The 15937-nt window shown below is 49.7% G+C and overlaps 1 protein-coding gene across 12 annotated transcripts in view; it reads left to right on the top strand.

Annotated features, from left to right (window-relative positions):
- Positions 1-15937, top strand: part of RGS6 (regulator of G protein signaling 6) — a 582245-nt gene that overhangs the window by 500818 nt on the left and 65490 nt on the right. For all 12 annotated transcript variants that reach the window (XM_027569202.2, XM_027569199.2, XM_035727884.1 and 9 more), the window contains exon 14: positions 8165-8290. In XM_027569202.2, the coding sequence (XP_027425003.1) occupies positions 8165-8290 (126 nt within the window). The remainder of the gene's footprint in view (positions 1-8164; positions 8291-15937) is intronic.

The following is a 15937-nucleotide window of genomic DNA, read 5'->3' as shown; positions in this document are numbered from 1 at the left end:
ACTTGGACTCCTTTTTCTTAGTAGCCTGCTCCGTCTTTTTTATATTTATCCTCTTAAATCCCCCTGAGGGTGTGATACAGGTTTTGTTTTGTTTTGCTTTCATACTTCCCCTCTATTTCTGACATAGTCTGTTTCGTTGGGGGTCATTTATCACAGAATCAATCACTGTGACTAATCACCGTTCAGAGCAGATCCGTCCGTCTTTTCATACACCCAGCAACTTGAGGGACTGTTGGTTTTCATAAGTGAAGCTCTTGGCTGTCAACTCCTGCCATACATTAGAACCACCTGGAGAGTTTATTAAAAAACAAACAACAACAACAAAAACAACGCCCAGTCCCCTCCCTAGGACAATTCAATCAGAATTTTTGGCAGTGGGGCATTGGTTTGTCTGTTTGTTTGTTTTTCATCTGTCCAAGTGATTCTAGAGGGCAGCCCTGATCCAGACGGACTGGATTGTAGCTGATGAGGATTCCCGCAATAACTGGGTGGGGCGGGGGTGGGGGGCGGTCTGTGGTTTTCAAAGCACAGGGTACATCAGAATTACCTGGGATGCTCATTAAGAAGACAGATGCCCCAGGGTGGTTCGGGGTGTCTGTATTTCTGGCAAGTGTTCTAGGTGATTCTGCGGCACAGCAGTTTGAGAGGTCCTTGTGTGGTTCACAGAGTCCCCACCGTCCACCCCAACGCAGGCTCTCCTCTGAGCCATCCACATAGCTGTAGGGTTTCACCTGAGAGTGTTTTGGGGGGCCATAGGTCAGTCAGCAGGGTCCCTCTGGGTCCTGGCCATGTGAGTCAAGAGCAGACTGAAAGACTGGGTCCCCTCTCAGAGCAGGACAGGTGGTAGAGCTCCACGGTCCCTTAAGCCGGGTGCTCTGCTCTGTCTCAGATCCTGATGGGGTTTCTGAAGCTCTTCAGTTTCCTCTCCATGGTGCTCCCAATAAGTCCACTCTTCTCCCTTCTGTTGGGGGGTCTTAGGGAGACTGATTAGATTGCAGAAGTCAGTGAAAGGTAGGGAAAAGCCTGGAATGTCTTTAGAAGTTTCTCTGCTTTGCTGAGATGATTTTCCCTCTATATTTGCTGTTCACCCTGAGATTACAGAGGCACTACTCTCTGGTTTTATTACCCATATTAGCCAGAAAACACCCCCCATTTGCTGAGGAGACCCTCTCTGCCATAGGGAGCCTCTGGTCCATATTTGTTTTGTTTATTTTTTTAATCTGGTCCATATCTCTGCGTTTCTTCCACATGTCCCCATCCAATGCCCACCAATTGCCTCTACTTCCAGTCCTGCTGCTCAGAGCTTGGGGTTTTCCCAGGCTTCTGTTGGGGACCCAGCTAATTTCTTTTCAGATGGCCACAGAGACACAGGTGGTTTTCAATCAGTTGATACCACTTCAGTCCATCTGCTTTATACCTTCCCCAAATTCCTCAGAGTTTATCATCTGCTGATAACAAATTTCTTTGCCTCTACATACTACCTATTTGTTTGTTTTCTTTCTAACTTTATTTTAATGAACTCCAGACTCTTGCCTGTTGCCTCTTCCTGGCCTGCTTCCTCAGAACCTCTCCTGGCTGGTTTCCCTTCTCCTTCAAGTCTCACTCAGCATTGGTGACCTTTCCTCAGAAAGGTCTGCTTGATCACTCACTCTCTAGTGGTCACCCCATCTATCCAGCTATTCTTCATCACATCCTCCCCCTGGTTCTCTTTCTAGTTAGGACTTAAACAGGACTATGCCTGACACATAGTAGGCATTCAAAAAGTATAGTTTGGATGGAGGCTGGATGAAGGAGTGGCTATTTCAAATATGTATGGAGAACTTACTATGTGCTGCATTCCAAACAAAAAAGGTCTCTCAAGATGCAAATGTAGCAAGGTGCATTAAACATGCTATCCTTTCTCCCAGCCCCAGGACTCCTTCTCATTTGGCAAAGAACATGGATAAATCACTTAGGCACAAAAATCAGGCTCAGAGGGCAGGGGTGCTGGCAGAGACTCAAACAAGGGGAGGGACTTGTGACATAAGAAAATGAGAAGAACGTATTTTTTGTTTCCGAGAAGGGAGACCTAAGTGCAGTGAGAGGCAAGGGAGAGCAGAGTCACAGGAGAGACCAGGAAGAGCCCTAGTACTGCAGAGTCGAAGGACTTTGCAAAAACAGGAAGGTCAAATATGTGATTTTTTAAATGTTTGCTGCTGCGTGGTGCAATATGTACCCCCTTCTCAAAACCTTTGAATCTCAGTAAAGGCTTCCACCCCTCAAACACCTCATAGGAAGAAGGATTGGGGTGAAATGGTGGTTTGTGGGAGGCTTGTGGCAGACTAGACGCAGCAGGTAAGAAAGCAGGACTCCCCTTGGGAACTCATGTTAGTCTGAGATGGGCTTTGATTTCTATGGCTCCAGGCAGACTCATGACGATGTCCAGAGCAGGGGCCTCACGCACAATGTCTGAATTCTACAGAGTTCATCATACTGTCTCTGCCATGTGGAGGTTACAGAGGGCCCAGTGGAAGACAGCAGCAGGACTTAACAGGATAACTGGCAAGATGATATGGGATATAGCATAAATAATAATAGAAAATTGTGCTTTCATCCTTTCTCCTTCTCAGATAAACTATTAGATCTAGAAATCCAAGGATGAGAAAGCATCTGTTCAGAGGGCAATATAAGGCTACCCTTTTAAGGATGGGCAAACCACATCTCAAGTCTATCCGATGAAAATTCTGAGAAATAAAGCTTAAAGAAAAGAGCGATAGCCAGGGCTCACCGTGGAGGAAAAATCAGCCAAAAGTTGCCAGGTTGCAGGTGGAGAGAACTCTGTAGTCTGAATACCACCAGGAGAGTGTCTCGGGGAGGTCTCTGGGAAGTATTCCTGGCCGTGCCATTAACCAGATAAAAACAAAAACAAAACGTGGCACTGCCAGAATTGTGGTTCATAAATTGCTCCCTCCATAATTTGCTCTGATTTGGGTTTAGCTTTCTTTCTCCGCTGGACATCAGGTGCATGAGCCAAGAGCCACAAGGGACCTGGTTTATCCTCTTTGGCTATAGGTATCCACTACCAGCCAGCCTGACCTGCTGAGAGGCAGCGACTATCCCCAGACTGCCTGTGCCCAGCAAGTCTGATAGAACTATTAGTCCAGCATATTAGTCAAGCTCCTTCCTTGTGGTGGTCAGTCTCCAAATACGGCCCCATCTGTGCGCCTTCCCTCTTTGTTCTCATGGGCTACTTCTTACATCAGGAGGGGACACCTCCCTACCTTTTCACCTGGGCTGGCTGTGGTACCTAATTTGACCGATAGAGTGCGGCAGAACTAACATTCTGAGAACAGGTGATAAAGCAGCTCTGTGTCTTCTACCTCAGTCATTTAAAAACATTTGCTCCTGAAATATTCCATCTTGGAACCCACTGACCATGCTCGGAGAATCCCAGGCCATTGATGAGGCCATGTCATCAACAGCCCGAGCTGAGCTCCTGGCAAACAACCAGGATCAACTGCCATGTGATGAGCCATCTTGGGTGTGCAGCCCAGTTGAGCTTTCCGGTGATCCCACCCCCAGCTTCTGGCTACAACTACTTGAGACCCCACATGAGAGCCACCCAGCTGAGTCCAGTCAACCCAGGGGACAGTGACAAAGAATACTAAATCACCATCTTAAGCCAAAGTTTGGGGATGATTTGTTACACAGCAATACATACCCGGACCACTCCCCATCGGAGTAGGCAGGACCCTCAGGCTGTTCTTGGAGCTTCAAATAAAATTGCCATTGTTCCTTTAATAGCCTTGACCCTAAAATGGCATCATTGGATATTTCCTGTTTAAGGAATTGTCTCTTGTCTCATAATTTTTCTAAAGACTCAAAAGTCTTTTCTTTTCTTTTTTTTTAAGATTTTATTTATTTATTTGACAGAGAGATAGAGAGAGCACACAAGTAGGCAGAACAGCAGGCAGAGGGGGAGGGAGAAGCAGACTCTCTGCTGAGCAGGGAGCCCGATGCGGGGCTCGATCCCAGGACCCCGGGATCATGACCTGAGCCGAAGGCAGCCACTTAACCGACTGAGCCACCCAGGCGCCCCTCAAAAGTCTTTTCAAGATGAATTATGTCTTTCTCCAAATCTTAGTTTGGGCATCAAATGTGGGAAATGTAGTGGAAGACAAGGTCATGGGGGAAAAAAGAAAAGGCTTTAGAGACAGACACACCCAGGTACCAATTCCAGTCTGCCTTTTACCAATTGTGTGGCTTTGGGCAATCTGACCTGTCTTGAGCTCTGGATGTCTGAATATAAATCTCCACCTTGCTGACTTATATTGAGATTCAAAGGGACCACTGTAAGGAAAGCCCCTTGCACCATGCCTACCACTATACTGGCCCTGCAGAAATGAATGTTTTATAGATGGCTGCTTCCTCTGAATCTGTCTTTCTTATTCTCAATCTGGGAGATTTCTTCCATGCTCTTAGGTTGGGAGATCAGCTGGAATGAAAGATGGACTCCCTTGGAGAGCCACCTATCTATGCTCCTGTTGGTTTGGGCTGCCCAGTGGGGTGTAGGCATTTGGTAAGAATCAGTGGACACAGAAGACAAATTAGAGTAAAGGAAAGGCATCCAGCCAGCAATTAGAAAGTCCTGTCAGGGTAAGGACATATCACCCCATCACTATACACATTTTCTTATTGATTTCCTCTTAGTGTTGAATACTTGCTGTGTGAAAACGCTAAGGTGAATACAAAGATGCATGAGACATGGTCTCTGCCCTCAGAGAGCTGACAAGATAGCTGGAGAGACGGTGACATAACCCTTGAAAGGCTAACCAAGAGTGCAAACTGTAAGCAAACAGTCATATGGAAGCATTTATCTGCAATGGTTGAAAACAAAGGGGCTATGAGTTCCATGAGTTATTTGTTTCAGTTAGGCCACAGTGAAGTTATTGTACCAGTCACCTGGTGATGAATTTCAGAGATGTTTTAATTTTCAGAATTATTTTATAACCACACAGACCATTCAATGGTAACAACATGTTCAAATCTGATCTTGAACCTTAAAGAGAATGATGCTTGAAATACCCAAGTGATGCAGGAAACACACGTCTAGAGAAGTTGTGTCCAAGGAGCCCTTAATAGAATAGATCCCAATGGCCAAATGTACTAGGAAAAAAGGAACAGATATGGAGCATCCACGTGTAGAAATAGGACTGTGACTAATGGATAGTTGAGGGGACCCAGATGTACCAGGTTGAATAGTGTCACCCAAAAATTCACACCCTTCCCAGAACCTCCGAATATGGTTTTCTTTGGAAATAAGGCTGTTTCAGATGCAGTCAGTTAAAATGAGGTCAAACCGGAGTAGGCGGGCTCCTAACCCGGTACGACTGGTATCTTTATAGAGACAACAGGCGCAGGCACATGCAGAGTGCATACCACGTGAAGATAGACACACAGGGGGAACACCATGTGAAGACGGAGGCAGGTAATTGGAGTGATGCATTGCAGGCCAACAGTCACCAAGGATTGCGGGCAACATCAGAAACTAAGAGAAAGGCATGGAACAAATTCTCTTCTAGAGCTTTCAGAGAGAGCATGGCCCTGCCAACACCTTGATTGTAAACTTCTAGCCTCCAGAATTATGAGATAGATTTCTGCTATTTTAAGCCACCCAGTTAGTTGGTACTTTATTATGGCCACCCTAAGAACCACTACATCTGGGTGTCCTGTCTGTTCAGAACCACCTTATTTCTGCTGAAGGCTGACCTTGCAGCTTTCTGCATGTCCTGATCTCTGTCCTATGCCTCTGATTCTGCAGCTTACATGATACCCAAGCTTTCTGGCCTGCCCCCAAAATGACCTTTCTTCCCCCCTCCCCACCATGACATCACTAGGTAAGCGGGTAGGATGAATGTGGACCCACCGCTGAGTAGCAGAAAGTGGTGGTGCTAGTGGTGGGTGTGCATCCATGAGGCAGTTCCTGCAAAAGTAAAGCGACTTCCCACACCTGGCTCGAGGAACACAGCTTTCGAGCGGAGTGCACCTGCTGCCAGCACCATCCATGCAGAGCCCTCCCTGCTTGGTTGGCAAAGAGCAAACCATCGAGCCCATTCCAGGCCACAGCATGACCCTGGCAGAAAGATCCTGCCATTCTCTGGGACTTACATTTGCTGCTATCCTCAACCCCAGGAGGACTTCTCCATACACAACACTTTCCATCCCCTGGAAAGCTATCAAATGTGATGGGTGCTGTGGCTTGCGTTTGAGAGAATCCAGGATCTGTCTTTCTGTCTTGTTGTAAAAGGCCCAGCCTGGAACTTTGGGAGAGATCTTTCATGGAAGTCCCCAGGTTTGACCTGATGAGCTTGGTCTTCCATGGTGACCCTGCTGGGCTAAGAGGTGCCTAGTTATGCACAAGATCCTCCCAAGCCCCAAGCACACAATCTCAGAATTAGAAGATCCTGCTGCTGCTGCTGCTGCTGCTGCTGCTGGTTATGGCTTGCAGTGCAGAAATAGAAGGGCTGGGTTTGAATCGCTTAAATCCAGAGCTGCGCCTTCCAATACAGTAGCTAGAGCTACATGGGGCCACCTCAGCATCAACTTTCATGATTGATTTATTTTTTAAGATTTTTTTAATTTATTTTTTGACAGAGAGAGACACAGCAAGAGAGGGAACACAAGCAGGGGGAGTGGGAGAGGGAGAGGGAGAAGCAGGCTTCCCGCCGAGCAGGGAGCCCAGTGCTGGGCTCGATCCCAGGACCCTGGGATCATGACCTGAGCCAAAGGCAGACGCTTAACGACTGAGCCACCCAGGCGCCCCAACTTTCATGATTTAAAATGAAATAAAATTTAAAAATCAGTTCCTCAGTCACACTGACCATATTTCAAGTGCTCAAGAGCTACACGGGTCTAGAGGCTTCCATATAGAGGGAACAGATACAGAATACTCCTATCATAGCAGAAAGTTCTATTGGGCAACACTCAGCTGGAGCTCTTTGTTGTTCCAAACCTTTGAACACATGCGCGCTCTTCCCCCTTCTCACTGAGTGTAATTTTCTAAGATAAATATTGAGAATATATCAACTCCATGATTTTATTCACTTAATGCCATTAGAGATAATAAGAAATATGTGTCAGTTTTTTAAAAAGAGGGGAAGTAAGTATTGCCAGACCCATGCTCCTCAAAGTTTAAGGAGCACTTAGCTCACCCAGGGATCTCGTTGTGCTGTGGATTCTGATTCCCCATGTCTGACATGGAGCCTAAGAGTCCACCGCTGGTCCCCAGACCACTCCTTGCATATGGTGGTTATGGCATGTGGCTTGTGACCTAGGACACTGTTGCTACTTGAAGGGTCAGGCAAATAAATACACAAGTGAACTGCAATTGGAAAGACAGAGCTGAAGGAACTAGTCTCATCTTCCCACAGTAGAAGAATAAGACCAACCCCTGCTTTGGTCTGAGGAGGGTCACATGGGTGTGGGACAGCACAGCCGGGCTAAGGACTGCACTCTGGAGCCACATTTGTCTGGATGCGTCTTGACTCCATCACTTCCTAGTGTGTCTCTGGGCAAACGATCACTAGGCCTCAGTTCCCCTATCTGTAAAATGGGGCCAATACTAGTACATTTTTTACAGAACAGTTGTGAAGACCCAGTGAGTCAGCAGAGTTAAGATGCTCGGAACAATGCCCAGAGCATCAGAAACGCTGACCAGGTGGTTGTTCAACGGACACAACATTCTGCCTCTAAGCAAGTGATAGGGTTCATCCTGGATGAGCTGATGTATTTCTGACCGCTCGTATGTCACTTGGATCTAAATAAGACGAGAAGTGGTAGAGTCGAGAGTTGGGCTATTAACGGACAGGCAGGGTCCAGGGAAGCCAAATAAATGGGGTTGTTGCATTTCCTGTAGACGGCAGCCATTTGGCGGGTCTCCTGGTGACCTTCACCTAAACGTTGCCCCTTTGAAATGCCTTCTCTAAAGAGACATTTTACTGTTGGCTGAGGTTGTGCCGAGTCTGCATCTGGAGTTTGTGTAGGTTTTACCAAATCTATCACTTAAATTTGAGACATTGCCCTTCGGCGTGTGGCAGCAAAATAGATTTGAGTTGGTGGAGGCAATAGGACACCAGTTTTTGCCTAGCATTGATCATTTTCTTAAACCTTTGTTCTCCCTCAAAAGCAAAGAACCCAGCCAGCAGCGAGTCAAGAGATGGGGCTTCTCTTTCGACGAGGTATTGAAGGACCAGGTGGGGCGGGACCAGTTCCGGAGATTCCTGGAGTCCGAGTTCAGCTCAGAAAACCTCAGGTAACTCTCTCAAAGGTTGCAGCCATGTGCAGAGGCTGTATGGGGAGATGTGCATATTCAGCCTCCCATTCCGCCACCCCTCTCTCAATAAAAACACGAGGGTGCAGACTCACATCCCCACTAATCTGGCTAAGGCAGAAGTGGAGAAGGACAAACTTGATGCGCAGCTCAGGCATCCCCATGTGGGCACTTCCCCAGACCAGCATTTTCTGTTCAGTAAGTCCAGATGACATTTGTTCAAGTTGTTGGAAACATGTCTCCCATGATAAGTAAATGATCAAATGGGTCTGATGACACCGTGCATTAACTGAAACCAGAGAACCATGGAGCTGCAGAGTGGAAAGGCAGCTCAGAGACTGTCTCCTTCAAAACTTCTCAGTCAGGGGTCCCGAATACTTGACAAGCTAACCAGAGAAAAAGAGGGATCCCTGAGCTCATTTTAGAATTTCAAAAAGCCAAAGGTATATATTTCAATACGTGGAGACATATCTGTAAAAACTAATTAAAACATGCTTTTCCTTTTGGGGGGATTCTGTCAACCCTGTGTTGCTCTGGTCACCTGCTGCCAATGAGAACACATGGCCGTCGCTGTTGGTCTCCAGCTAATCAAGATGAGGGGAAATGTAGTGATGTATTAATAATTACTGTTCAGTAGGAGGAAAAAGCAAAATTTTCAAAACATGAGGTCCATTGAGAGAGGGAGGAAAGGGAGAGCATTCAGTGGGAGAGGGTCCATTGTCATGAAAAGTTGGGAAACCTGTGGTTTATTCAGGGTTCCGTTGTATTAGAATGGACACAGAGACCTAATGGTTCTGAGCCCCCTGCATGATCTGAGCAAACCGGTGACTTCTCAGATGGAAAGCTCGGGATTTTTTTTTTTTTTTTTGACACACGGTTCTTTTTTTGCATGCTGGGTTAATTTCCATCTTCCAGTGGTATTTTTTTCAGAAAGGGTGGTTTTATTCATTTTCTAAATGTTTTTTAACTTTAAAAAGTCAGAGCATAGACTGTGGGCAAAGGACTGTCCACTCCGGTGTTAATGTGCAAAGACCATGTAATTTATTTGACAGTAGAGACCATCTTAGTCCCGTACATCAATCAAGCACTATTTATCACACACCTATGCTGTATCAAGCCCCGCAAGAGTCTGCTGAGGGAGGCAAACAAGTCAAGATGCATGATCTTTGCCTACCATGATCTTGTAGGCCCTGGAGGAAAAAAAACACAAGAAACTATTAAATCGTCCCATGAATATAAATGAGTATAAACTCTAAGAACTGTTTTGGAAATGTTTTTAAAAGGGAGGGATGAATGTAAGCCAGAGCAGGCAAATCACAAGCCGGTCTTTGAAAAATACACAGGATACCGATAGACAAATGAGAAGGAGGGAGCGTATTCTAAGCGAGAAGACCCTATGAGCGAAGGTACGGCAGTGGGGCTCTCCCACATCACACAGCCCAAGGGCGACGTGTAGATGCCAGTAAACAATATGTATCGATGCCTTTCCAGGCAACCAGGAGCTTACTGTACAACAGATAAGGCTGCATATCTGATGCCAGGTCAGGACACAAGAGTTCTTTCCTGAGGCGGAGCCATTGTCCTGAACACACCTCCCAGCTTTGCTTCTATTCCTAGTTAAGCATCTGTAACAGAAGGCTTGCGGTTCAGACCAGCCTCCGGGGCTGTGCGTGGACGAGGCGGATCCTGACCAGGAAGCCACGCCCTCTGTGGCCGGCAGGGTGCACTCAAGCAGCCCCTCTGTGCGCAGGCTCAGCCCCCAGGACCCACACGGAGCTTGGTCCTCGTGAGCCACCCCTGGGAGTCTTTCCCATTTCTCCTTCTCATCTCTGTCCCCTCCGGGCCCCCCCCAAAATAAAGTGATATAGAGGCCTCCTTTACCTGACTATTTCTCAGCCCATGCGTGGCCTTATGACGCTCTGCCACCTGCACCATTACGGTGACTTTGAAAAACCACCACTGGGCCCCGGTCATTTTGAGGGTCATTTTGAGCGGGAGCATTGCTGGCTCAGCACCTCCGTGCCCAGTCTGAGTGCAGCCAGAGCCACACATAGGTTCAGACTAGTGTAACGAAAACGCATTACCTTTAAGGCCAAGAGGGCAGGGAGCAGTATGTCCCTGGCAGGGGTTCAGCACCTCATCCTGCCATTACCTCCTGTGCCTCGGCCAGCTCCTTGGTCCTGTGGCAGGGGGGGCTACACTTGGGTGAAAGGGTGGGGGGAGCACCTGTGAGTGTGCCAGTGACTCATCTACACCCCCAGCAGGAATGCATAAATCCACACTTAAAGAGGGACCCGCCTCTGATCCATGACAGGAGAGAGGATAAAGAAAATAGAACAGCCGGAGATAAAAAGTACAGCCCAGGAGCTTATAAAATCCTCTCTGGAGGCCCAAGTTCCACTTTTATGATACTCAGCATAATTGGACATGTGGGGGGAAAGTTCGGTTTGAAATCACACAACTACTTAGGACTCTTCAGTCATCCATACCCAGGTGGTTCCTCTCCTCCCCTTTGCATTCACTCCTCCAGCCACAGAGAGTGGCTTAGCAGCCCCCATGACCCAGGGCCCAAGGACTCAGCTGAGCAGGGCAGCCATGGGTGCCCTGCCGGTGCGCCTCCACCACGTCCCGTGAATGGCGCCCCCTGGAGCTGTAAAAGCGGCATAACCCAGGGATCCTGCCCATCTGTTGCCTTGGCCACGCTAGGGATCATCTCTTCTCCCCAGGACCGATCAACAGCCCAGGCAACTGGCTTCAGGGGATGGGAGAAAAAAGAGACCAACCAGAACTCAACTGGATCCATTGCAAAGGGCATCTCCATTTCATCTTCCCATACTCCCTCGCATCTCTCTAGCAAAAGGGGTACTTAGATCGGAACCTTTTTGCACAGCCCCGTTTAAGTAGCCAAGTGGTTGAACCTGTACCAGAGCTTCAGAGAAGCAGCCCAGAGGAGCCCCCAAGAGACACAGAAATCACTCTCACAACAGCAAAGAGTCACCCTGGGTCCTTTAAGGAAAGATGTCTATGATAATACGACCTAAGTTCAAGTCCTCTTTCATGGTGAGGTCATGGAGGGAGGGGCGTCAACTTCAGGGCCCAGAGCGGGCATGGCCAGTGCATGTTGCTGCAGCCGGCACAGCGTGAGAACGTGTGCTCTCTGTGGCACTCCGAGCTGTGGCACCCTGTTCAGACGCACAGGGCCCTTGAGACAGCTGTTTGCTGGGGGCCTGCACAAGGCACGCGGGCTGTCATCCGTAAGGCAAGAAGCAGGGGCGTCAAGTGCATTATCTGACTTCGTCCTGTGCGTTTTCCCAGAATGGTGACAGGAGTCCCTCATCCACATTTGTCCCCTCCCCATCGCCCCTATGCCCATCTTGGTCCCTCCCCGCACGATGGTCTCTGCTGCCTGGCAGGGCACGAGTTAAAACTCAAAACCCACAGCAAAGAGCGTTGCCCGTACATTTTTTATGAGCTGTAACGTCTCCTGAGAGAACGTGGTTGTTCTTCTAACCTGCAGATTGATTATCCCAGTTCCACACAGTGTCAGCTGAAGGGAGAAGCAATTAAAGAGAACACGGGGGAGTTGCCAGGTTTGCCTGGAGAGCTCCCGGCTCCGAGAATTGCCCCTGGTCCTGGGAGGACCTGGGAAGGTTCACAAGGCCCGGCGGGACTCCCCACTAACCAAACACATGATTAATCGGAACAGAGGTGGCTGGCGTGTCACCGTGACAATCTATGGCACTTCAGCCACTGCCCCGGGAAGGAGCGTACCTCGGCGGCCGCCGCGGGGCTGGTGCTCGTGGCCACCGTCGGCCCCGGACGATTTCTGCCCCACTGGGGACCCGGTCAAGTTGCCTCTGTCCTTCCTGAGTCTCTGCTGACCAGCAGAGGGCACAGAAAGCCTTCCTTCAGCATCAAGTTTGCTTTTTCTCTGGGAATGAACTAAAAGCTAGATTTTTCTCAGCCATGAAAATCCTAGTTTATGAAAAAAGTAGGGAACCTAAGAACTGCGGGGCTGCCCAGAACCCCTGGCAAGGGGGAGAGGGACCACGGCTGCGCCGTGTTCCTGCATCCAGCCTGCCTCGAGGAGAAAATCCCACTCCCCGTCCGCACCGCCGTCCTGGGGACAGAGGAGGCCACCGGGACTACCTCCTCTCCCCCCGGAGCCCCCCCAACACGGCTGCTGCTGGGCCCTGGGGCATCAGAGGCCCCCCGCGGCCTCCCCGCCCAGGCCAGTGCCAGCTTGCGTTCCTGAGCCATCCCCACGCATCACATGCCGGCGCACGGGCTGCCTCCCCACGCTCTGAGGACTCCAGCGAAGCAGCACAGATGGTCTCCCTGATACCGGCAAGTCCTTGTGGCCTGCCAGTCACGACAGCCCTTCTGCTGCAAGCCATGGAGGCTTAGTGCAGGATGGGCGGATTTGCAGCAGACATCTCCGCCCCCCCCCCCCCGCCCGTCCCCCTCCCCGCTGGCGTCCTCCAGGAGGAGCCCGTACCTGCAGGGCTTTCCATAAGGCAGAAGCTGCCCCAGCCTCCCTGGGCCAGCCCCCACCCTGGGTATGTGGCAGGGAGGTGCGCGGCCCCCGGCAAGGGGAGTGTGGCCGGGCCACCAGGGCTGGGGGGAGGGGGTTGGGGGGGCCTCGGAGCTCGGCGCTCCCGCCTCAGGCCTGTGGGCTCACAGATGGCAAACGCCAACCAGAGCCTGTTCTGAATTTCAAATTGACACAAAGGTTCTTCGAAGCCGGTGATGGTAAACACATATGGGATGTCAGGATGCTGTTGTGACAGCATTTTTGCTGTCACCTGAGAAGGATAAGGCAGGTCACCTCCCAGGCAGACAGAAGGCTGAGAGGGTCCCTGCGAGGGCAGGGAAGAAAGACGGCTGTCTAAGGAATGTCATCTCCTCGGCTTCTAACAGGCCTGTGGTTTCTTCTTGTACTTTTATTTTTAAAAAGTCTTGATTTGTGACAAAGGGAGCCTTTTTAATTTTTATGTAAAAGTTTGTTACATTTGATTCTGAAATCTCCCTTTACATCCACTTTAGACCTTCTCTATACCCAGCTGAGTGATGTGCATGACTGTGGCTCCCAAATCATTCTGCCAAAGGGACTCTGAGGCCTCGGGAACCCTAGGAGCCTACAGAGCTCCGAAGCTGCTGGGAGCTTCCAGGGCCCTCCCGGAGCTTGAGAGCTCCTCCTCAGAGCAGCCTGGAACACGGGACAGAAAGTGACAGAAGGTGACCCCCCACATGACATTGATTGAGGGAGCAGGAAATTGCCCAGGAACCATCCATGTGTGTGAGAAACTGCAGGGTCTGGTAGGCTTGGGAAGGATGCTGGCCCAGAGAAGCTGCTTCCAGCCGGGGGAATCGGCCCAGAGGCAACTCCCTGAGGGAGGGCCCTTCTCCCGTCAGCCCCAGCACGTGGCTGCCAAAGACTCACCAACTCAGTCTTTGGTGAGTTGCCCACTAGCAGTCTTTCTGGTCCTTTGAAAAACCCACACCAGCTTCCTTCTTTAGAACTGGGTTTCCTAAATCCCACCTGCCCATCAAACCCTGCTGTCCTGACAAAGAAAGCCTATAGGCGCTGTCATCGCCAGGTGACCATTTTCATCTTTGTGTCCCGGCCACCTCCTTCATTCCATGGCAGACCTCGAGGGCGGGATGGAGAGACCTAAGGACCTGGAGGCATGGGGTTGGGAGGTGGAAGAGCCCCACTCCCCAGCTGAGGCTCAGAGTTTCCCCCGCCTTTGCACTTTGCTCAGAGAACCCTTGCTGTTCTCTCCCCAGTAGCCAGAGGACGTGAACACCAGACCTGCGGGAGCAAGAATGCAGGCTGGTATTGAGGGGCAGGTGATGACAGATGGCAGGAGCAAGAGCCCCTGGCAGCTTCTGCCCAGACCCCCTAGGAGAAAGCCCGGTACTGAACCTGTGGCTGCCCCCGTGACCCCTCCACCACTCCCACCCACGGGACCTGAAAGCATTTCCGTTACACCTGGATGGGAACTTCTTCAGACCCATGTCACATATCCTGCCACCCACTTTGTACCCATTTTACAGATGAGGAAAGAGATGCCCAGAAAGGCATAATTCCAAAACAGTGGCATAGGCAAGATGAGGACAGAACTGTGTTTCCTGGTCTTCTGGTCAAGTGAGGTCGTGAAATCTCCTTCCTGGCCTCTTGCTCTTCCGGACCAACAAGGGAACCATGAGGATTTTCTTTAAAGAGAGTATTAGAATCCCAAATGCCAAAGCAGGGGAAGAATGAGTCCAGAAGCCCCTGTACACAAACATCTCTCCTTGGAGAAATGGAGCTGTATTACCGCAATTGGCCACTGAGTGGCGCCTTTGGGCCATGCACTTGGCTCCAAAGACAATTCTAAGAAGAGCAACAGAAAAACATGCTTAACCTTTAAAAAAGTGGGGGGGGACAAGTACATCTTACTTTGGGTGCAATTCGATGACAGATTGAATGCACTTTCCACCGCGTCGTGGTCCAGCTTCTCTTATGCCCTTTCATTGACTTGAGTATGTGTGACTACTATGGCTATGGGAACCACATAGCCTGGGGTCTGTCCTCATGTCTCACTGATGGGGACACGGGCCTGTCTTGTTCACAAGGCACAAAGTGTGCTACTCAGATCTGGGCCCTGCTGCAAGCCCTCCCTGGGGTGGCCTCGGAAACCATCCTCACGACCAGGGAGCTGTTGTCCAAGCTTAGCCCTATTTGTTTCAGTTCTCAGCAGAAAAGAGCTCACACCCAGCTCTTCCAACAGCCGCTGCCATGCTGATGCTGAGGAATTCATGAAAGGCACATATGGAAGTGAGCAAGAGGTTTTTCTCTCCAGTGCTCCCTGGAGAATCTTTTGGCATAGATGTTCCCCATGTATGCCTCTTCAGCTTTGGTTCCTCATGAGCCCATCTTCAAGCCAACAGCCATTTATTGAGCCCCTACTATATGCTAAGCATCATGCTGGACACCGACCTTGCAAATTGGCTGCCTTTCCATCTGCAACATGAATAGCTGGGTCCTCCCAGCTCAGATATTCTCTATGATCCCAAGATTCTCTCTGCCTCTGTGATTTCCTTAATTTTGATGCTGCAAACTGATCCCAACCGGTTAGGACAAAGGAATTCACATTGTCCACATCAGGGCACCTGTGGCGAGAACTAGCTCTCAACTGGGGGGTAGGGGGGATTTCACCTCCTAGGGGACATTTGGTAATATCTGGAAACATTTTTGGTTGTCACAACTTGGGGAGGGGTCGCCACTGGCACCTGGTGGGTAGAGGCCAAGGTTGCTGCTCAACATCCTACAATGCACAGGGCAACCCTCAAAACAGAGAATTATTGAGCCCAAAATGGAAATAGTGCTGAGGTTGCAAAACCTTGATGTAAAGGGAAAGAAATCTCTGGTTGGTAACCAGAAGCACAATGATTTTTCTAATGGGCACTTCCTTTCAGTTCGCCACAATGATGGAGCACCCTATGGATTTCCAGCAGTCCCTACCGTCTTTGTTACCTAGGTAGGGGCAGCAGGGAAGGCTGCGGGATGCAGCAGAATGAGTTTCATGGGATTTCAGTTCTGGGACCACATCCAGCAGAGTCCAGAGCCCGAGCCCCCTGGAA

This window comes from Zalophus californianus, chromosome 6 (assembly GCF_009762305.2).
Source record: "Zalophus californianus isolate mZalCal1 chromosome 6, mZalCal1.pri.v2, whole genome shotgun sequence".
Lineage (NCBI taxonomy): Eukaryota > Metazoa > Chordata > Mammalia > Carnivora > Otariidae > Zalophus > Zalophus californianus.
This window is presented reverse-complemented; position numbering and strand designations above follow the sequence as displayed.